This window comes from Phascolarctos cinereus, unplaced genomic scaffold (genome assembly GCF_003287225.1).
Source record: "Phascolarctos cinereus isolate Bilbo 61053 unplaced genomic scaffold, phaCin_HiC Scaffold_1;HRSCAF=81, whole genome shotgun sequence".
In the NCBI taxonomy this organism is placed as follows: domain Eukaryota; kingdom Metazoa; phylum Chordata; class Mammalia; order Diprotodontia; family Phascolarctidae; genus Phascolarctos; species Phascolarctos cinereus.
The window spans coordinates 56,890,664-56,914,910 of NW_027555514.1; the positions used below are offsets into that span (position 1 = coordinate 56,890,664).

A 24,247-nucleotide genomic window follows, 5' to 3' on the forward strand; every position below is an offset into this window, starting at 1 on the left:
ACTAGACCTTAGTTGATGGCTTGATGTGAAGCTGGTTGCTATTATATCCTATCTTTCTCTGTTTCTGTGTTACTGTGCTGACAGCCATTAGGGAGATTGCTTAGCAAGATTGCTTAATAGAATTACCACATACTCCTGTACCAATTGCTAATCACAGACATGTAAGTAGCACTTTTTTGAGAATGGGCTCAGAGGCCATTATTATTTAGCAAATTCGTAAATGGCTGACTTATTTGGCTCAGTCTCTACATCTACCATGCTACTGTGCTCATGGCCAGGGCCCTGGGAACCCTTTCAGAAACTCTTGATGACCACTCCTTAACATAGTTGATTTCCTCCTTGCTCTTTCCTGGCTGTCCAGAACCTCCTACAAGAGTGTCCCCAAAGCTCTGTTCTTCTTCCATGTTCCTCCTCAGCTGGTGCTCACATTGGAAAGCAGGAAAGTGTTAATGACCAATAGCAACTGTTTTGCCTCCTTTAGGACTCCTTTAGGGAAATATATGGAGAGAAAGCCTCCCAACTTAGAGTTGGCCTCCTTTCTTAAACAGAAGCCAAAACCTCTTTCCTTTGAACTGCCTCAGCCTCTTTTTGCTCCTTTTCTGTACATTTAAATCCTGCTTTCTCTTGGATTTGCTTGTTTGATATCTTATCCTTGTCAATCCCTGCCCCTGATTAGGTTGTAAACTACCTAACAGGGATCCTCATTCATTCAGCTTTGCCCCTCTCACTGTTCCTAGATTTGTGAAATTCAAACAAAGAAATTATCTCTGGTAGGGACATTCACAGGGAGTTAAGGAATGGAAGTGAGACAGTGTTTTCAGTCATCCTTAAGATTAAACCACACAGACAGTGTCTGAGTCCGTCTACATGTAAGACTGACTCTTTCTTTTTCAGATATTACAATGAGCAGCTCACTAATAATTCAATTTTCTATTTCTTTGTTCTTTCCTCACGTAATGTAAACTCCTTGAAGGCTAGTCTGTTTCATTTTGGCCTTTGCATCCTTAGTGTTAAGAAATGCAGATTATGATAGATACTTAATCAATGTTTGTTGACTGATTGTTGATTGACCTTAAGTCAACTTAACAAATATTAAGGACTTACTATTTGTCAGTTACAGTGCTTGATGTTTGGGGATACAGAGATGGAAATGAAATAGTACTCCAGAAGGAGTTTTCATTCAGTTTAGAGGGAAATAGAATAACATATAGACAGAAAATGAAGTGCAAAATATATACACAACACTTTCTTTTGCAGGAAGGCAGATGTCTAATACTAAGGGAAGTTTGTTAACAATAGAATGGAGATTCCAGAGGCCATATTGGAAGGGAATAGGGGCATGTGGGGGATGGGACTATCAATGAAGATTTATGGGAATGTGAAGTGGTGGCCAGGAAAAAGAGCTTCAACCAGGAAGACGACTGCTCAGAATGACAAGGATTCTGAGTGGAACCATTGGAAAATATATTGCTCTGACCTCTAGAGTAAAACTCATGTTATGATTGTTAATCCCTAAATAAGGGCTGTTGGGGTGTGTGTGTGTGTGTGTGTGTGTGTGTGTGTGTGTGTGTGTGTGCTGCAAAAGAAGGGAAGATGGGAAGTCCATGATCCTGCCTCATGGTAGAAATGGGGGTTGATGGAGTCTTTGTGTCTGTCTGGTTTTTAGAGGTGTCAGACCCAGTTTGAAGGACTCATTCCCCATCCTTAGACAGGCTATCCTTGACCCAGGACAATTCATATATTGAATAGATTGTCTCCTCCTGGAGAGCTGGGTTGGATGGTATATTAAGACTGTCACTGGGGACTTTGTTACTGAATCAGCATCTTGAGTGGAAGGGGAAGGGCATCAATGCAGATTGGAAGCCGCCTATTGTTGTCAGGGGAAGACAAGATAATGGTAACAAGAATAGCTAACGGTTTAATGAAAAGAAATGCAAGGAAAGGTGGCCTAGCCATACCAGATCTTAAACTGTATTATAAAGCAGCAATCGTTAAAACTACCTGGTACAGGTTAAGAAATAGAGTGGTAGAACAGTGGAATAGGTTAGGTAAGACATATAGTAGTCAATGACTATAGTAATCTACTGTTTGATAAACACAAAGACTCTAGCTTTTGGGATGAAAACTCACTATTTGACTAAAACTGCTGGGAAAACTAGAAAATAGTATGGAGAAACTAGGCATAGACCAACATTTTACATCGTATACCAAGACAAAGTCAAAATGCGTACACAATTTAGATATAAAGGCTGATACTATAAGCCAACTGGGAGAGTAAGGAATAGTTTGCCTGTCAGATTTATGGATAACAGAAAAATGACCAAACAAGAGATAGAGACTATTATGAAATGCAAAATGGATAATTTTGATTACATAAAATTGAAAAGGTTTTGCACAAACAAATCAATGCAACCAAGATTAGAAGGGAAGCAGAAAACTGGGAAAGAATTTTTATAACCAGTATCTCTGATAAGGGCCTCGTTTCTAAAATATATAGATAATTGAGGCAAATTTATAAGAATACAAGTCATTCCCCAATTGATAAATGGTCAAAGGATATGAACAATTTTCAGATGAAGAAATTAAAGCTACCTATAGCCACGTGAAAAAAAAATACTCTAAATCACTCTTGATTAGAGAAATGCAAATCAAAACAACTCTGAGGTACCACATCACACTCATCAGATTGGCTAATGTGACAAAACAGGAAAATGATAAATGCTGGAGAATATGTGGGAAAATTGGAACACTAATGCATTCTTGCTGGAATTATGAACTGATCCAACCATTCTGAAGTGCAATTTGGAACTATGCCCAAAGGGCTATAAAACTGTACATATCCTTTGACCCAGTCATACCACTTCTAGGTCTGTATCCCAAAGAGATCATACAAATGGGAAAAGGATCTACATGTACAAAAATATTTATAACAACTCTTTCTGTGGTGGCAAAGAATTGGAAATTGAGAGGATGCCCATCAGTTGGGGAATGGCTGAAAAAGTTGTGGTATATGAATGTAAAGGAATACTATTGTGCTGTAAGAAATGATGAAGCAGGTGGAACTTCAGAAAAACCTGGTTCCTTCTCACCCCAGCTGCTTATCCACAGCATAGGTGGGTCTGGCTTTCTTTGTCAGCCGAGGTTCCCTAGATCTTCCCCAGGTCAGATGCCTATCTCCTCTCACTGTCTCAAAGTAAAAGTTCCTATGGCTGGGGCTGAGGCAGCCTTTCAAACCAGCTGACCTCAGGGCTTGCTGTTTGTCGAGCTTCCCTAGGCTGGAGGTGTTTACTCTTCATAGGGGCCAAACCTCATCCCTGGATTTTTCTTCAGATCTTCTCTGACTGTCCCAAGAGGTCCCTCGTTCTTCTCATTCTGTTATTGAATTTTACCTCTACTTTTGCCCTGAGGTGCTGTTTTATCTCTTTTGTGGAGGAAAACTGGAGAGCTTGGAGTTTTCTGACTTATTCTGCTGTCTTCCCAGAATCCTTTCCCCTGATTAATTGTTCGAAGTTATGAAGTTAGTATCTGAGGCAGGGTTCTGTCTCAGATCTTTCTGATTCCATATCCAAAGTCTATTAACTATGCCAAGTAGCTGCTCCTAATAACCATTTTGGTATTCCCCCCTTGACTTATTTATTGAAGTACCAAAAGGAACTCAAGTTAGAAGAGTACCATATATAAAATGGATAATAGGATTGGGCAGATGATCAAATGTGACTAACATTGTGGTAATAAAATAGTTGCTAACTGTTACTAATAGGTAGTTTCTGGGGGACTGATGCTTGAGTGGGATTGCTGTGATTACTTTTGGGAGAAAATTATTACCATTGTCAAGAACAACCTATTACCTGCCTTATATTCATTGACTAAAGCAAAGTAAAATGCCAAAGTAATTAAACTGGAAATAAATTTTTTGTGGGAGAGGAAATCTCAAGCATAGAAAAGTACAGTAATTGCTCATTTAAATCTATAGAGGACCTTTGTTACCTTCTTTCCTTCTGATTCAGAGATTCTTGTTTGTAGCTATATATGATTAAATGTTTAGATTCAGAATAAGCTTACCCACCAAATAAAGGCCTATGGCTTAAGGGGCAGGTGAAGATAGGAGGTCTTGGTAAGTTCACCAGAAATAAGTGAAAGCATTCAAATGAATACTCACCCCTTTCAGACTTATTGAAATAAATGTTAAGGTTCAACATATTGATACAGATTCTTCTGCTTAAATACTGCAATCTTCTAAAACTAGCCTTTAGACTCACATGCTTGTATACCTTATATAGATCCATATGTTGATTTGTTTCTCAATAGAGTGATTTAGTTTTCACTTAGGTTTCCCTTATTTTTTAGCATCTGTGTTAATTTCATTTTTATTCAAAGACAGCTGATTTTAAGAATCAATCAAAACAAAAAAAATCAATCAAAAATACCAAATAAAGTGCCTCCCTTCACCTTTTGTACATCTAAGCCTGAATGTCAAGACCTAGTACAAGACTTAGCTCTTATCTAGTCTTCCTTGATCACTAGTTCCAGCTGTTTTTAGCACTTACTCATATTCTGCCTTATATTTTTTAACTTCCTCTGAGCTTGTGGTGTTTGCCTCTTACCTTCCCAGATTCACTATTCTTATTTTTCTTATACACCTGGAAGTGGCAAGACCAGTACTTTGGAAGGAGTAAGTGTTCAATATGTAATTGGAACACAAAATGTATATTGGGGGCTCTCAAAATTTCAACTTGTCAATCCAGATCTACTTGGAAATTTTTCAAGATAAGAAAATATTTTTTTCTTAGAACTATTCAACCTGAAGGGAATTGTAATTTCTAGCTAAATGGAGGTTAGAGGTATTATCCTTCCAGGGAATTCTTTATTTTGCATATTGTCAATATGAAAACCACTTGTAATTTCTTGGGTTCTGTTAGAGTGCACAAGATTAGTATAAAAAGACAGATACCAGTAAACAGTAGAACGAGTTGAAGAGAGTGAATAGAGGTATGTGTAACATAATGGCTGATAGATGCCTGTAGTGTTTTGCCTGCCCAGAATTAATCTACTATCCCTTATATACTACTGGTCTTCATAAGCCCAAACCACCCAGAAACTGTTAAAATTATAAATGTCTTAAAATCCAAAGGTATTGACTGGACTTCCTTCACTATATCTCTTATATGGCTAGGTTTTAAACCCTTGAAAGTTAAGCTATGTAATGAATGTGTGGCATTCCATTCCATTTTGAAGCAAGACCTCAGTTAGGAAATATAATATTGTTCAATATATATATATGCTTCAACAATTCTTTTCAAGCCAGAACCATTAAAGACTATTTTTCTTTGCAGGTAACTTAGGATTCCACACTTGAGCTCCCTTTATTCAGAGTGATTTTCCAGTACAGAATTGGAATTAAGGTTAGGTCAGCACAAAAGGATTTCTCAAACCTTAACTATTATAACTTTGCTACTCTAGAAATGTGAGAAAATAAACCATGGTGGTATGAACATGCTTTGGCATTTAAGCATGCCTTAACCTAGAGACAGTGTTGCAAAGTGGGTAGGGATTGGTCTTGGATTCAGGGAGGCCTAAATTATAACCTTGCCTCTGATACATAACCAGCTGTATGATTATGGGGAAATTATTTAACCTCTAAGGGTATCATGAAATTCCATATAAACTACCCCCCCAAAAAAAAACCAGTTTTGTTATAATCTATGTTGAAGAAAGGATTTCTCTTACTAATACCTCACCCTGATGAAAACAGAACAAAACAAAAACCAGGACCATAATGTATTTATTTCTACCTTGACCTAATTCTCTCTCTGTTTTTCTCTCTCTCCCTCCTTGTCTCTCTCTCTCTGTCTCTCTCTCTTTCTTTCACTTTCAGCCATGGCCATGAACCATGCACAGGCCCAATCTCAGTGTTTGACCTGGTCCATTTTGAAACTGGGCCATTTAGCCCCTTCTTAAGAAATCTTGTGGCACCCCACTATTAGGGGCTCTCCATACTGATATTGATTCTGTACTTAATGCAGACACCAGATTAGCAATAAGCCCTACTGCATCTCAGAACTCCTAAGTTCAAGCAATCCACCAACCTCAGCTTCTTCCCCTAATAGGAATCACAGGGATATTCCTCCACATCAGATCAGGCAAGGTAGTTCATTTAATATTATTAAATTAAATATTAAATATTAACATTTAATATTCATTTAATACTTAAGCACTGTATTATAAAGAAGTTGGTTATTCAAGAACAGGTGTTCTTAATATTTTATGGTAAGTCATAGACCGCTTTGGAAGTCTGGTGAATCTAAAGGCCCCTTTAAATGCACAAAATAAAATATAGAGAATTACAAAGGAAACCAATTATGTTGAGATACAAGTATCAAAAGACCATTTTGAAACATGTTAACAGACTCCCAGTCAAGAGCAACTGTTCTAGAGATACTGTTTGACCGAGAGCAGGCCGAAAATCTGAGTTTAGGTTCTACATCAGACACTCATTGGCTGTGTACCCCGGGCTTATAATCTCTCAGTGACCTAGGCAGCTTTTTAAATATAAGTTACAAAGAAGGTGCTCCCTTGCTTTGGTAGACAAAGTTTCCTCATCTGGAAGCTCCCAAACAAATAATATTCATAGTTGCCATTTTTAATTTTCAAGACTTTCCATGTGGGTCAGTTACCTTCACATGGAAAATAAAATAAATTCTTATCTAGAGGCTATAGGTATAAGAGTTGATCACAATAGTTATATCACTAGGTATGTCCAGAACATTAATTAAGACAGGATAAGGATCCAAATTTCCCTTTCCCTTTTTTTCCCTTTCTTTTTCCTTGTTTTCCTTTTCCCAAAAAGTGTTATTTGATAGACTGTACCTTCTGGGAGAGAAGTCTCTACTATTGGTCTACAGATCTCTATAGTTGATTATATCTAGTACAACAACCCCCCACCCCCCAAAAAATGACTTGATAAAGAGATAAAGCCACATTCCTCTCCCCACCCTACCCCACCATAGGTGAAACTAATCGCGTGAAAAAATATTGGTTTACAGAATTGTTATTTTAAAAATATTTACAACAAATGGAACAGTGGGTTGAAATATTTGATGAAGATAATTGATAAAGTTTGTTGTTTGGTGTTAATAACAGTAGTACAGTTGGTTGACAGAAATTTGGCTTCATTGTTATTTCACATGAGGGATTCTGAGGGCTACTGGCTGACTGTGAGTTCCATCTGAATCAACAATCTATCCATCTGTACCATTGGAGGGAATGCCTCAATCAAATGCTTACAAATAAGCTCACATTCTACATTAACAATCGCTTTGGCTATCATGTTTTCTCTATCTATCAAAGTGCTTTAACATTGACTTGTATTATTTCTTAAGTGTCTTCACTGTGGTGACTATTTAGTACTATTCTGTAAATATCTCTAAAAATTGGTGAGAGCCAGTGTCTTAATTTTTGACCATTTTCCATTTTTCACAGTTAATAGATTACTGCATCAGGTCTGTTAAAAGCAACTATAACAATAAGTAATACCTTCTCACTTTTACCTTTTCTAATTTGATATTGCCTTTGGCATTTGTTCCTACTAGTTGAAAGCACATAGGTCATCTAAAGTGACTCACAGGGAATTGTTGCTGTTTATGTTTAAAATGGCTTCACTTTTCTTAAGGAATTGTTTAGTATTCACCATATCCAATATCTTCTGACTATTCTTTTTTTTCCTGGTGTGTGTGGGGGAAAAAAGCACCTTATCCCATAGGTACTCAAGCACTTAATCAGAAGGCAAGAAAATGTTTTGACTGGGACATGCCTTTATTTCCAATTCTAGATTAGTAGCCAATTAAAAAACTGTACTTCATTGTAAATTAAGTAGACAAGTAAAAATGACACCAAGACACAGTTTTCTCCAGGGCAGGATATCATTTTAATAACAGTAACAGGTATGCTATTAGTAAAATGGGTCACGCTTGCACCTCAGCAAAAGCCAGGTACCTGAGCGTGGTCAACTTATTAGTTAGGCTAGTAGCAACCAATAAAGTGGGTCAGTTGCTTTTTTTGATGACTGAAGACCCAGAGTGAGGGCTAACAGGGTCTTTTATATTGTCAGCCTTTACTGAATTTGTTCTTAGAAAGACAAATGAAATTAAGCTGCCATATGAGTGTTTATTTCTCTCAAAGTTTGTGAAACATGCATATAGGGATATGCAAGGCAGTTCATTGTGTAAATGAGCTCAAAGATGAACAGACAAAGCAGACTTTATATGTTCAGAGCAAATCCCTCTCACCCCTCCTGCCTTACCTGGCTCAGGATGCCTATGTCAGCTGAAATTATAGTCTCGAAATGTTTAACCATGATATGAGGAAGGAATTTCTTTTTTCTTTTTTTTAATATAAATTTATTTATTTTTAGTTTTAAATATTTACTTCCACAAGATTTTGAGTTCCAAATTTTCTCCCCATCTCATCCCTCCTCCCCACCCCAAGATGGCATGCAATCTGAATACCCTTTCCCCTAGTCTGCCCTCTCTTCTATCTCTCACCCCTCTTCTCTTATCCCCTTCCCCTTCTATTTTTGTGTAGGGCAGGATAGACTTCTGTACCCCATTTCCTGTATTTCTTATTTCCCAGTTGCATGTGCAAAAAAATTTTTTTTTATTAAAAAAGTGTTTTTAAAACTTTGGGTTCCAAATTTTCTCCCTTCCTCTCTCCCCACCCACCCTCATTGAAAAGGCAAGCAACTCAATATAGATTATACATTTGCAGTTATGCAAAACACTTCCATAGTAGACATGTTGTGAAAAACTAGCTCTATTTCCCTTAATCCTATCCTGTCCCCCCATTTATTCTATTCTTTGTTTTGACCCTGTCCCTCCTCAAAAGTATTTGCTTCTGATTACCCCCTTTCCAAATCTGCCCTCCTCTCTATCATCCCCCTGCTCTCTTGCCCCCTTCTCCCCCTATTTTTCTGTAGGGTAAGACAGATTTCCATACCCAATTGAATGTGTATGTTATTCCCTCCTTAAGCAAAATCCTATGAGAATAAGATTCACTCATTTCCTCTCACCTTCCCCTGTTTCCCCTCCACTGTAAGAGCCTTTACTTTTCTGTTTCTCTGTGAGATAATTTACCCCATTCTACCTCTCCCTTTCTTATTCTCCTAGTATAACCTTCTCTCATCCCTTAATTTTATTCTCCAGATATGACCCTTAAACTTCAACTCACCTTGTACCCTCTATCTATCTATCTATCTATCTATCTATCTATCTATCTATCTATCTATCTATACTTACATACACATAATTTTTTCCCCTCCAACTACCCTAATACTGACAAAGGTCTCATGAGTTATAAATATCATCTTTCAATGCAGGAATGTAAACAGTTCAAGCTTAATAAGTGTCTTACGATTTCTCATTCCTGTTTGCCTCTTCATGTTCCACTTGAGTCTTGTATTTGAAAGTCAAATTTTCTATTCATCTCTGGTCTTTTCATCAAGAATGCTTGAAAGTCCTCTATTTCACTTAATGACCATTTTCCCCCCTGAAGGATTATACTTAGTTTTGCTGGGTAGGTGATTCTTGGTTGTAATCCTATCTCCTTTGCCCTCCAGAATATTATATTCCATGCCCTGAGGTCCCTTAATGTAGAAGCTGCTAAATCTTGTATTATCCTGATTGTGTTTCCACAGTACTTGAATTGTTTCTTTCTGGCTGCTTGTAATATTTTCTCCCTGACCTGGAACTCTGGAATTTGGCTACAATATTCCTAGGAGTTTTCCTTTGGGGATCTCTTTCAGGAGGAGAATGGTGGATTCTTTCAATTTCTATTTTGCCCTCCTGTTCTAAAATATCAGGCAGTTTTCCTTGATAATTTCTTGAAAGACGTTGTCTAAGCTCTTTTTTTGATCATGGCTTTCAGATAGTCCAATAATTTTTAAATTCTCTCTTCTGGGTCTATTTTCCAGGTCAGTTGTTTTTCCAATGAGATATTTCACATTATCTTCTATTTTTTCATTCTTTTGGATTTTTTTTTATAGTGTCTTGATTTCTCATAAAGTCACTAGCTTCCAATTGCTCTACTCTGATTTTTAAGTAAGTATTTTCTTCAGTAATCTTTTCAACTTCCTTTCCCATTTGGCCAGTTTTTCTTTTTAGGGCATTCTTCTCCTCATTGGCTTTTTGGACCTCTTTTGCCATTTGGGTTAGGCTATTTTTTAAGGTGTTATTTTCTTCAGTATTTTTTTGGGTCTCCTTTAGCAAGCTGTTGACTTGTTTTTCATGATTTTCTTGCATCACTCTCATTTCTCTTTCCAGTTTTTCCTCTGCTTCTCTTACTTGCTTCTCAAAATCCCTTTTGAGCTCTTCCAAGGCCTGAGACTGATTCATATTTTTCTTGGAGGCTTTGGATGTAGGAGCTTTGACTTTGTTGTCTTCTTTCCATTATATGTTTTGATCTTTGTCACCAAAGTAAGATAATATAGTCTGACTCTTTTTGTGCTGCTTGCTCATGATCCCGGCCGATTACTTGAGTTTTAAACTCTTTGTTAAGGTAAGAGTCTGCTTCCAATGTGGAGAATGTACTGTCCCAAGCTTTGGGGTTTGTACAGCTGTTTTCAGAGATACTTGTAGGGACCTGTAAATTTTCAGTTCTTGCAAGGTGGTATGATAAGGGGCGAGGTGTTTACTCCTTTCTTGGCCTGTGCTCTAGTCTATTAGTGACCACAAGCACTCCTTTCTGTCCTGGAACTGTGAGGAGAGTTTTCTTTTCACAACCACTACAAGCTCCACCACACCAGCGCCTCCTTTGCCCCAGGACTGCTGCCCAGAACTGTGACCCAGATCCAAGCACAGACAAAGCAAGAGATTCCTGCCTCAGCCCTGGCAAAGAGATCCCTACAATCCCCTTCTGATCAGCCACTTGATTCCCCCTCAGTCTGTGGGCAGAAGCTCAGGAGGCAGCTGCTGCCCCATTCTCTAGGGAACTGAGTCTGAGACCTAGCTCCTCTCTTACCGCAGACACAGACTTTTCTCACTGACCTTCTCAGTTGTCCTTGGTGTTCCTGGGTTGAGAAGTCTGGAAACCACCACAGCTGCCTGCGATTGAGTCCTCTGAGGCCTGCTCCAGGTTTGCTGCGGCCTGTGCCCACACCAAACTGCACTCCTCTACCAGCCTAGCGCAATATACCTTTCTGATCAACCATCCAGGTTGTCTTGGGCTGGAAATTTGCTTCACTCTGTCTTTTTGTGGGTTCTGCTGCTTTAGAATTTGTTTAGAGCCATTTTTTACAGGTATTTGGTGGTGTTTGGGAGAGAGCTCAAGCAAGTCACTGCTTTCACTCCGCCATCTTGGCTCTGCTCCCTGATTATTCTTGAAGGTAGTATGCAGGTTGTATAGGTTTGAGTCTTCTGAGCAGTCTTATTTTTGGTAAAGAAAGCATGATTTGAACCTAATCTTAAGTTTATTTAAATGATATAGAGCAATAAAGGCATAAATTACAGCTTCTGTAGTGAGAAAGAAAAGAGAAAAAAATGCAAAATGTATTATTAAAGTAGAATAGATATTGCAATTAATATATTTCAGACACTGAAATAAATGTATTTCAGATGCAAGGGGCTGGGAATAGTATGAGGTTCCAATAAGGTTTTATACTGTTCTTGGAACAATGGTATTGCTATTTAAAAGAAATGAGGAATTCAGAAGGAGAAGCAGGTTTTTGGGGAAACATATTAAGTATCTGGCATGTTAAGTTTAAAGTGTTGGTAAGACATTCAATGAATATATAGGTAAAATGCACATCTGTATTTCACAGAGATTTTGGATAAGAGATAAAAATTTAGGTAGGCCAGTTGTAGGAATGTTAGTTGGAGAATTAACAATGGGCATAACTAGTTAGAAGCTGTGGGGAGGAAGATTGCAGGGCTGTTTCATTAGGTAATTACTTGACTATCTCACTTCAGTAGAAGTATTTAAGTAGAAGCTAGATGATCACATCTATAGAATGTTATAGATTCCTAAAAGGGACAGGGATTTTTGTTAAAATTCTATAGGCATTTCCAACTCTAAGATTCTATAAACTTCTTCTAGTGTATTATTTTCTATTTAAAAAAAAATTGTATCCCCACTATATCCAAATCCCTTTTGTTATATTTTAATATCGACATTTGAATCTATATGTGGGAAGGGGCAGCTAGGTGACGCACTAGATACGGTGTTGGGCTTGGAGTCAGGAAGACTCATTTTCTTGAGTTCATATCTGGTCTCGGATATTTACTAGCTGTGTGACCCTGGGCAAATCACCTAACCTCATTTGCCTCAGTTTCCTCATCTGTAAAATGAGCTGGAGAAGTAAATAGCAAACCACTCCACTGTCTTTTCCAGGAAAACCCCAAATGGGATCATAAAGAATCAGACATGACTGAAAAATGACCAAATAACAGTAGTATTTGGGAAAACATCAGGTGACTTAATGAATAGAGGGCCAGACTTGGAGATGCAGGTTCAAATGCCAACTCTTCCACTTAATAGGTATATAACCTTGATGTGGAAACACCATTCCAAGTGGTTTGGGCATGTGTGTGTGTGTGTGTAGGTGTGTGTATTCCTTTATATGTTTGTGTTCTTGGAGTATGGAGAGAATACAGTGTAAAGACAATGGGACATAACAATCTTGCATATTTTCATTACAAACTCTCAGGAAGTATCCATGGGATGGAAGACGCAGTCACATATTATAGAAAAACAGGCAAGTATTTTCACTTTAAAAAATATTAGTTTCTAACATATAGGTTAATATTTCATAGGTTTGACTAGTTTGACATTTGATATTTCAATGCTTGCAGATTCAAGTTTAAAGAGATTTATTTGTGCCTCCAAATTTGGTCTTGATAAACTCCATAAGATAGTTGAAGCAGCTACAAACTTGGCTGCATTATCTGTGGCCCAAGCAGCTTTGTGTCGTGAGTGGTCTTGTTTGGGGATGATATAGAAATCAATCCTTTTGTTAAATTAAAAACATAACTTTTATTAAAACAGCTAAGTCTAGTGCTGTTGGAAATTTTATATTTAAAGGCATAGTGATTGAATCCATATTCTCTTTACTAATCCATAACTATTATCTATCATCACTTTAGCTAGATTTTTCATACCTTAATCTCACTGCCAACTTTTTTTTTAATGGTATTTCTTCCTACCTCATTTTATGTCTTTATATTGACATCAGAATTCTCCTAAGGCTGTTAAACACCTCTGCAATTTTAATTTCTAGTCTTCAAGACAATTTTGTATCAAAAGCTCCAACAACTTCTAAAAGTTGCTAGTAGATGTTCTTGACTATATCCACACTAAGCTAAGGAAATTAAGCTAATTTCACTAATTAAGCTAAGGAAAGGTTGTAGTTTGGCCTTCTATGCCTCTTATCATTTTAAGTCCTCTGCATGTCTTTCACATAGATGAACCCGAGAGATGTTTTGTTGTATTTTGTTTTGTTTTCTGTATGCAGCTGGGGTTTCATTGTCATAGGGAATTTCCTGTTGAGGATACTTCTGTCATTGTAAATAGGCAATTTCTCTCAAGTTTATGAGGCTGAGATTTTAAGCAACTTACTCAGGATTACTCAGGCAGTAGGTGTCCCAAATAGGATCTGAATACAGGCCTTCCTGATCTCAAGGTAGGTTCTTTATCTACCATGCCATGCTGCCTCTCAAAGAAATCATAGCCATATAAAACCACCAGGCAGCAATATGATAATATGAAACCTGCCTGAGCATTTTCCCCTTTAGTCAAATAGAAGTATTTTCCCACTCTTCCTTGAAAGGGAACATTTCTTCTTCCCAACATCCACCCTATCAAATATTGCTTGAAATGTTCAACAGAATCATAAACTCAGAGTTGGAAGAGACTATTAGGTCTCATCTAGTTCAACAACCCACATGCTGGGCAGGCATCCTTTTTAGAACATTCCTTCACAAATATATGTCTATGTATATATGATATATATGTGTGTATACATACATACATATACATGTATGTATGTATGTATGTATGTATGTATGTATGATGCTCCCCTAAAGGGATAACGACTCTTTTGTAACAAAACATTTTAAACAAAATTTAAAAACAAAAGCACAAAAAAATAAGATTCTGAGGTAACAAATTAAATTTACTCTTTTAAGCTTGCTACTTTAAAAAAATGAATTGATATCATTTGAAAATACTTTGAGTACCTCTTTTGGAAGAGCTTGCTAAAAAGAAGTTGAAGACATGTAACTTACCTTTTCTTGAAGTTTTTTTGTTCCTAAAATGCTATTTGCTACTGATGTGTTAAAAAAAATCATACTTTCCTTTCTCTCTTTTAGTAACTTGTCCCCCAATGTTTGGTTAAGAGACATCAGTTTTAGTTTTGAGTCATTCATCTATTGGAAAAGAATTTTGCCACAGGGACCAGATTTTGTCTCAGAATTTCGGAGTTGAGAGAAGCTTCAAGGAATATCTACTCCAACTCGTACATAAGCAAGAATTACCCTGTGTTGTGTCCAACAAGCGATCATCCAACGTTTTCTTGAAAACCGCTTAGAATCCTGAAGTGACATCTAGCATAGGCTGTAGACTTAATCTCTCAATCCCTACTCATGCTGGCAAGTCAAGCACTGAGGGCTTTTTCCACCTCTGGGTTCTAGGACTATCCCCGTGGCATTGGGAGTTTCTTGCTAATGCCATAAAGCTCATAAGCCCTAATTTGCATTGCTCCTTCCTTGATTACGAGTTGATTATCAATTAGTCAGTCAGACCATTTTATTAAATTTAATGTATTTTAACTGCAGCAGTATGATTGATATAAGTTGTTTTTGTCCTTCAGTTGTATCCATGCCTTTGTGACCCCATGGACCATAGCACACCAGTACTATCCATAAGGTTTTCTTAGCAAATGATACTAGAGAGGTTTGCCATTTCACCCCAAAAGTCTGGGACATAGAACACTTTGAGGAAACTGTACAAAAATTTAGAGTGTAGATGTGGCAAAGGACTAATTCCTACTTCCTGGAAGTTCACTTGTCTGCACCAATAAGATGTTCTCCTTAGGTCTGGTATAGCTTTCTACTGGGTTCTAAAAAGACATGAATCAGTGTCTTTGGCTCCTGTGATTTCTGATGAAGGCATTGTCATAAGCTCATCTGAAAGCTACCAGGCTGACCATAGGAAACTAGGACATCCTCGGGACCTCCAAGTTTCATGAGGTCTTCCTCTAGTAGGAGGTTAGACACCAAAGCTACAGCTAGGGGTTGTAATCCTCCCCACCCCCCACCAATTGATCCTTTTCACCGGTTTAGCTGAAACATTCTGTTGTCTCCACTTTTTTTTTTTTAATCTCTAGTAATCTCAGGTTTTAATCTGGTTTCCTTGTTTGCTTTCTCTCCCCATCTCTGCTGCTGGCTTGCCTGGCTTAAATGATCTTGGGCTTCCTTTAAGCCCAAATAAAACCTCATCTTTGACAGAAAGCCTCTGAATTCTGGTGCTGTCCCTCAGTCAATTATTTCCTATTTATCCTGTACATAATTTGTTTGTGTCATCTCCCTTATTAGATTGTGAGCTTCTTGAAAACTGACTTTTGCTTCTTTTTATATTCCCAGTGCTAAGCACAGTACCTGGCACAGAGCTGACTTAGTAAATGCTTATTTATTAATTGATAGAAGTCCCACAGGGTGTTATCATTCCCTCAGCCAATCCATATACTCTTCTTATGAAGCATCGCTCCAGTTGATCAATGACATTTTTGAACTCACTGTAAAATTTATGATTGATACCTGTTTTCAGCTATTTAAGTTTATAGGCCACATCATTTTATCACTAATTTTAGGGGAGGTGGCATAATTTGATTTATTCAATCCACCTCCACCTTTATGCCACTACTAAAGGGGTACCCATGACCTCTCGAGTAGTTTATTCCAATTTGGGATGCATCTGATTATTAGGAAGTGTTTTTCCCTCTTTATTCAATTATTTGTCTCTTTGCAAGATCCAGCCCTCGTCTTAGTTCTTCCCTCTCCACCCAAGCAGAACAAGTGGGAGTTGATGCAACCAATTTAAAACTGAAAAGTGTATAAAATAAAATTACCCAGGTATTTTCTTGGTTTTCAACAGCTCTACTAGAAATAATTCACAGAGAAGGCAATAATACTTCTCTGGCTGATCTTTTTGTTCAATATCTCTTTGAGAAAACCAAGCTCTGTAACCAAAACCTTAAAAGTATTTCTTCTTGTACTGAATCTGTTACAACTAATTTTAACACTACAGGTAAATTGAAATGGTTCAATTATGTAATGCACAGAAGGGAAATGCCAGTAATTAAGACAGATTAGAAAGCAGTCATGCTGGGAAGAATGCATAAATCAAACTTTTCCTTTAAGGGAAAAGAGTTGATAATATAGGCTATGTTTATATTTAATATGAAATTAACAAAATGATAATAAAACAAAACTTCAGATACATTGAAGGTATTTACTGAAAGTGCTTTAGGCCGCTCTCCCCCTTTTGTTTTATCTCTATTTGTTATATTAGCTCTAACTTTTTAAAACCTTTGCTGAATTATAGGAGTATGAATCATCAGTGCCTTCCATGTTCTTCTCCTTTCAGCTTCCTGTCCATATGGCCATAGAGAATGTCAGAATGGCAAGTGTTTCCTACCAGAACAGAGCTGCAATTTTGTAGATGACTGTGGGGATAATACTGATGAGAATGAATGTGGAACCTCCTGTACCTTTGAAAATGGCAGCTGTGGTTGGCAAAATTCCCTGGCTGACAACTTTAACTGGGTTCTGGGAGTTGGCTCTCCTCTGCTTCTCAGCCCTCCCAGAGACCACACACTTGGAAATGCAACTGGTAACTCATCTGCTCATTATTGGGGACCACATCACACTTACCATGCTTGTCACATTGCCTTCCCTGAGAGGGAGCTGGAGAGGTCTAGAGAAGTAATTATAGTGCTGTTGCACATAAAGGCAATATTTAGCAAGTAATCAAAATCTAATATTAATTACAATGGCTATAATGCCTTTAGAGGAGAGAAATGGAAGGCTCCATAAATTGCCTTTTTTTCAGATGGTATAATGTGAGCTAGGAGATTTTTATTTGGAAATCCTACTAGAGATGAGCACTGTGGAATGAAAAGGAGCATAGCACTAAGACAAGCTCTACTTCTATACTAATTCCAGTTGATAGACTTATGGAAGCATAATTTTAGAGCAGGAAAGGAATACTGAGGTCATCTAGTCCAAACTTCCATTTGACATATGAGGAAACTGAGGCTCAGAGACATTGTGACTTGCCCAAGGTCACATAGGTTGTGAGAAGCCAAGTAGTGACTCTTCTACTCATAAAGAATGTGACGTAGAGGAAATCAATTAACTTCTCAGACCTAACTCTGTCTCTCCATCTATAGAACAAAGATGATTTGACCAGATCTGCCTGTCTCATGGTGAGGATCAAGTGAAATCATATGTGTGAAAGTATGTTGAAAAGTTGAAAGTGCTGTATACGTATAAACTATACTTGTCAAATTGCAGCACAGGAAGAACCCATTTTTATAGTTGTTGTAAAGGATCATTTCTTACTGAGTCAGGGAGGGGAGACTTTTAGGGTTGAAGGATCTGAGTTTACATCTCAGCTCTGTCAGTTACCACCTGTGTGACCCTGGACAGGTCCCTTAACTTAGCTGGCTATCAGTTTCCTTATCTCTCAAATGAAGGAATTAGACTAGGTTACCTCTAGGGATGCCTGTTTGGCACAGTCTGATTTGTGATAATCATAGAAATTGGCTTAAGGGGCAGCTAGGTGCACAGTGGATAGAGTACCATCCCTGGAGTCAGGAGAACCTGAATTCAAAAATCTGACCTCAGACATATAATACTCATTAGCTGTGTGACTCTGGGCAAGTCACTTAACCCCAATTGCCTTGCAAAAAAATAGTTTAAGAGGGCAATTTAAGGCAAAAGGGAAGCAGGGAATTGACCTCTAAGTAAATCTAAGTAAATCAAGTGTCTGTATGCCAAAAGTCCCCAGGCCTGTATTCAAGATAGAATTTAAACTCCTTGAGAGCAAGGGCTTCATTTCGTTTCTCTCTCTCTATTCTTTCTCTCTAACATTTAGTAGGCAGTTAATAATATTTGTTGAATTTGAATATGAAGGGAGTCCAACAGGCTAATCCCTTCTGGTAAATTCAGATTCAGCTCTGAACTTGTGCCAGAGAAATATTTTAAAAAAAGTCTGTCACAAAGAGCCCCACTGCCCCTGGATTCACATCTTGGATGCAAATACAAAGCTGAAGCAATTCACTTATCACAGTTTGGGTGACCATGTGTTACTTATGTTGCAATTATGGATATGAGAATGCCAGCTCTCTTATTTGCCCAGTCAACACATGATGAAATGTGAAAGCTGGCTTGATTTCACTGTTTATATCTCACATAGTGATTTGATTGCATTTAATCATGGTGAAGAAGTATACCACATCTGTTTCACAAAGGCTGTCCATTCCCTTTCATGAACTTGGAGCACCTAGTGAACAGCCATGCATTGCAATGGGGCAATTTTATAAAGAGGGCAGAGTTGGCTTGAACTACTTTTGTAAACTCAGGTCCTCTCTAAATGGTGAAGGCTCACAGAGATGTTCCGAGCTCCTTAAATCATCCTATAGTTGACTGGCTGAATTGGTGGCATAAATATCCCTCTCAGATCGATTAATGCTCACAGTGAGTACAGCAAAGTACATTTCTCAAGCAGAGCCTGTTGGAAATTGTTTGGTAAATGAATTGGAGGCTCTGCTGTTAGGCTTCCTTTCTGTTTTAAAAAGAAATGCCTTTGGCAGTTCAGAGCATATGAAATTTAATTAAAAGCACTAATGAAGAATGGAAGCCCCAACTAGTTGCCTCACTATTGTCATCGTAACTGACTCTCCTCCTTGTTCTCAGGGCACTTCTTATATCTGGAGGCTACTCCCACAGGCTTGAGGGGTGAGAAAGCCCATCTGAAGAGCTCTCAGTGGCAAGAATCCAGTGCAGCCTGTACCTTGACTTTCTGGTACTTCATGTCCACAAAAGCTACAGGATTCATCCAGATACTCATTAAGGTATGCCTCGAGCCTGCTAATACTTCAGGGTGTCTCCTGAGTTGCCTCAGAGACAGCACCATCCAAGGGGATTTAAAACCAAAAAGAGGGGAGCATGTTTGCTTGAGGAAGTTCTCTCTTGACTAGTGTTGCCACTTGCCATCACTGTTCATTGGAGGTGGAGATGAAATTGCTAGAGGAAAGTAGAGAAGGGAGTGAATTTTCTGTCTTTGAGTTCAAGGTTCTAGGGTAGACATCCAGAGCCTTATCATGTATGCATGCATACAAAGCCTTGTTTCTTGACAGCCAGGTTATTCCTTTTAAACATAGACAACTTTATCTATGCAGGAGATAGATAGCTAAGGGGTGTCCTGGATAGATTGCTAACTTGGGAATGAGGAAGAGCTGAGGTAGATCCCCACCATAGACATTTAATAATGTGCTCCTGTACAAATCACCTATTCTCTCTGTCTTATTTTCCCCATTTGTATGAATGATTGAAAAAGAATTCATTCATTAAGCGCATACTATGTGCAAAACTCTAGGGATACAAATAAGAAAGCTAGACAAATCCTGCTCTCTGAGAGCCTGTATCTAGTAGGAGACAATACATGAAGGAGGTTTCAGCTGCAAGTCAGATGGGAAGGCCCCAGGGTGATTAGAGTTCAGTAGCAAAGCAGATGGTAATGAATCTACTTTAATCTTTATCTAATGGATATCTAATGTTTATCTAATGGATAAAACTATATCCAGTTGCTAATATTAAACCGATTGATGGTGTCAAGGATTTTCATGGTAAGACTTGCTTTTTTCAGTGTGCAGTAGCTGCAGCCTGCTATTCCCAGGGCTCTTGGACTCATTAATGGCTTACTGTGCCCATCAGGGTGAGCGGTAAGATGGCAGTTAGGGTGGGGTTTGATAGCTCAAATTGCCAAACGCATGCAGCCTCCTGTCTCTTCCTCTGAGTGCCTTGCTGCTTCACCTAGGCTGGCTTGCTTGTCCTGAGGGTGGCCCATCTCTACCGGAATTGCTCTCCTGAATAATGAGTCTGGGGGGCTGGGCTGGAAGCAGGCCTGTGGAAGCAGTATCATTCCATGGAATCTCCGCTTTAATGGTCTACCGGTGACAGTAGATCAACAACCAGTGTTGGTGGTGGTATGAAATGGGGATGATGGTTTTTGAGAGGATCAAGTAAGAAAATATACGCAAGTTGCTTTGCACATTTTAAAGTGCTATTTTACTTTTAGCTATTTCATCATCATTGTCAACGTGATCAAAATCTTCATATTTTTTAGTTTCCTAGTATTTGGTTTGTCTCCCAAAAAATAAGTACATTTGTGTGATTTCATTTTTGATTATTTATTAAGGCAATCAATAATAGGCATTAGGATTGTAAGCATTCAGAGTGCAAAGGCATTTGGAAAACTAGCGAAGAATTATTCCCTTATTCCAATATTTAGGAAAAATGCTACATACTATATATTTTTCACCGAGGACTTATTGTCTTCTGGGAATGTAATTCAGACTTAGAAAGGAATAATTCTTCTGAGAAAAGTAACAAAGGGAAAATACAATATTAATGCCTCATGCTTCACATTTCTTTATTTTTAGCAGGGTAAAATGGAATTAGCCAAGAGAGCTGTGTTTAACCAAACTGTAAAGTATGTGTGTGTGTGTGTATTCATATGTATGTGTATGTGTCTGCCTCCCAGTCTGTAGCTGAAATTACAGGAAAATGTACTTTGCCAAGATGCTTTACACGCTGCTACTGTTGTATTACTCAGCAACACTGGCAGGTCCTAGGTGCTGGCACTTTTTGAAGATGTCTGATCTGAATAACAAACAGTTTAACAACTCTAAAGAGCTAATGCTGACCAAATCAGTGCTTCAGCTACCAGGGGTGGGGAACCTGTGACCTCAAGGCCACATGTGGCCCTCTAGATCCTCAAGTGCAATCCTTTGCATCCAAATTTCACAGAATAAATTCTTTAATTGGGGATTTATTCTGTGAAGTTTGGATTCAAAGGGCTGCACTTGAGGACCTAGAGGGCCACATGTGGCCTCTAGGTTGCCGGTTCCCCACCCCTGCTAAACCATCAGAGATTCATTTGAGTATCTCTTTTCCAGAACTATGTGTTCTGTCACACAATAATACCAGCATAACATAATCACAAATGTGACCAACTTTATTACAAGGATATAATTAGTGAGAAGAGATGTAAGGCAACACCAATGTAAAGGATGAGATCCTCATGGGAATATTTTGATTGCTTCTTTATGTGTGTCTAAGTGCCATCTGAAATTTCATCACTATAAGGGAACTCTCAATATAGAAAATTCCTCTACAAAAGCCCTTACCCTCAAATTCTAATGGGGAGACAAAGTGTAAAAAGGTAGGTATGTTCAAGATACATATAGAGTACATGGAATGTAATATCAAATGGAAATGCTCATGATTTGAGGCCTCCTCAGTGGTTAAATGGAACTGGACCTAGAGTTAACAAGACCTGAGTTTAAATCTGGCTTCAGACCTTTACTAGCTCTGTGAAGGTGTGCAAGTCACTTAACCTCTGCCTGCCTTAGTTTCCTCATTCTTAAAATGGGGATGATAATAGTACCTACCTCCCATGGTTTTTGAGTGGATCAAATGATATAATATTTGTAAAGTGCTTAACACAGAGGCAAGAATATCGTAGTAGGTGCACAATAAATGCTTTTTTTTTAAGAATGCATTAGCTTCAGGTTTCAAAATAGCAGAGTAAACAGTAAATTGCAGTAACTCTCCCCTATTCACCTCCAAACAACCATAAATACCAAGCAAATCCTGGAACAGCAGAACCAGCAAAAAGACAGTCTTTTAGCCCAAGAAAATTGGAAGATTGGCAAGAAAGGTCTGTCTCACTAGGTAAAAGGTGAGCCCAGATTGGGACAGGAAGTGTCTAACAAGCTTGCAGCAAGCCCCACCTCAGTAAACCAGTGGGAGATTCAGAAAAGAAGGTGGTGGAGCAGGTCAATCCTAGCATCAAAAACCACACCCCGCTTCCGCTGTACCTCAGTATAGCAAGTGTCATATCATACTCAGGTCTACCCCAATCTTTCTTATAAGCTACCTAATTACTAATAACAATCTTAGAGATAGGGTTTACATTTTACATACATAAAAGGTAAACAGTCTATCCTTATTCAGTGGCTTGTAAATGGTCATTGACATGTACCTTGTATTTCTCTTGGCTCTTGTATGTCAAATCTTCTCTCAAGTTCAGTTTTGTTTTTAATGAAGTCCTGAAAGTCTAACAATTTGTTAAATGTCCACTTCTTTTTCTTTCAGAATTATGTTTAGCTTTGCTGGGTATGATATTTTTGGCCAGAAGCCCATTTATTTTGCTCTTTGATATATAATGTTCCAAAGACCTGAGGTCTTTTAGTGTTGCCATTGCTAAGTCTTGTGTAATTCTAATTGTGACACCTCCATAGGTAAACTCCTTTCTTCTTGTTGCTCATAATATTTTATCTTTGATCTGGTGGTTTTGGAATTTGACTATAATATTCCTCTGAGTTTTCCTCATAGGATCTCTTTCAGGTGGTGATCAGTGGATTTTCCTATTTCTACTTAAACCCCTTATTCTAATGGATCAGTGCAATTTAATTATATCTTATATTATTGTATCAAGATTCCTTTTTTTGATCATAGGTTTCAGGTAGTCCTATTATTCTTATGTTTTCTCTTCTTGATCTGTAAATCATTTTTTTTCTCATGAGATGTTTCACATTCTCTTCTATTTTTTCTTTCTATATCTATATCTATATCTATGTGTGTGTGTGTGTGTGTGTGTGTGTGTGTGTGTGTAATTTATTGATCTCTTATAACTTCACTGGCTTCCCCTTGCCCAATTTTGATTTTCAAGGAGTCATTTTCTTCCTTAAGATTCTGGATCTCCTTTTCTACTTTTCATAATGTTGTTTTTCTTGGATTATTCTTATTTTTCTTTTTTTCCTCAATCTCTCTCATTTGACTTTTAAAGTCTTTTTAAAGTTCTTCAGTGAATTATTTTTGGGCAAGTGACCATTTGACATTACTCTTTGGGTTAGAAGAGAGTTTCTTTGCTTCAGTATCCTCCTCTGTAGATGAACCCTGCTCTTCCCTATTTCCATAGTAGCTATCTATGGTTGGGTTCCTTCTCCTTTGCCTATGCATTTTTTGTAATGGTTCAGTTTTTATAATCACCTCTAGTCCTGGGATATGGAGATGGTCCCTCTGGCCTCAGGTCCTCTTCAGTGCTCCTCTTTAACCTTGAACTCAAACCAAGACCCCTAGCCTTCTGTAAGTGCCCACAGCCAATGGTGTCCTTCCCCATTGCTTCTGCACTCACCAGGCATGTGCTGGTTCCCTCTTGCAACCACACCACATCTCTGCAGCAGAGTTGGGTCTGGCACTTCTTGTCAGCAAAGGTTCCCTAGATCTTCCCCTGCTCAGACACACACTCCCCTCACTGTTCTGGGGGTAAAAGTTCTTGAGCCTGGAGGTATTTATTCTTCACAGGGACAAAACCTACTCCTGGGATTTTTCTTCAGATCTTTTCTGATTGTCCAAGGAGGACCCCTGTTCTGCCCTACTCTTATTTATTTTCACCACTCTATGTTTGCCCTGAGGTGCTATTTTTTTTTTCTGTGGACTGACATACGCCTCCATCTTCCAAGAATCCTCTCTGATGCTTGAAATTCTTAAAAATTGTACCACTAATTGTGCAGTTAGAAGGAATATTCATAGACAGAGGGTATGGATATAAAGTGAATTTGAGAGATGACAAAAAAATTAAGGGATGAGAAAGAGGAGTACACTTGATTCAGAAGGAAGGGGGAGTTTGAACAGGGTTCATTATTTCACACAAAGATGCACCAAAAACTTATTACACTGGATGGAAAGGTGGAAGGGTGGGAAATGGGCATTGCTTGAACCTTACTCTCTTCAGGAGGGAATAATATACACAATCGGTTGAATATTGAAAACTTTCTTACTTGACAAGAAAAAAGGAGAGTAGGGTACTAAGCAAAGGGTATGGAGGGAATTGACAGAAAAGAGGGCAATCTAAGGGAGACAGTAGATAGAAGCAAAACAGTGTTGAGGAGGAAAAGGGTGAAAGAAGAGAG

The 24,247-nt window shown here is 38.2% G+C and overlaps 1 protein-coding gene across 1 annotated transcript in view; it reads left to right on the forward strand.

Annotated features, from left to right (window-relative positions):
- The window catches only part of MALRD1 (MAM and LDL receptor class A domain containing 1), an 844,925-nt gene that overhangs the window by 419,516 nt on the left and 401,162 nt on the right, over window positions 1–24,247 (forward strand). The window contains 2 exon segments of the mRNA XM_020966909.2: window positions 16,610–16,875; window positions 18,963–19,120. Of these exon segments, the coding sequence (XP_020822568.2) occupies window positions 16,610–16,875; window positions 18,963–19,120 (424 nt within the window).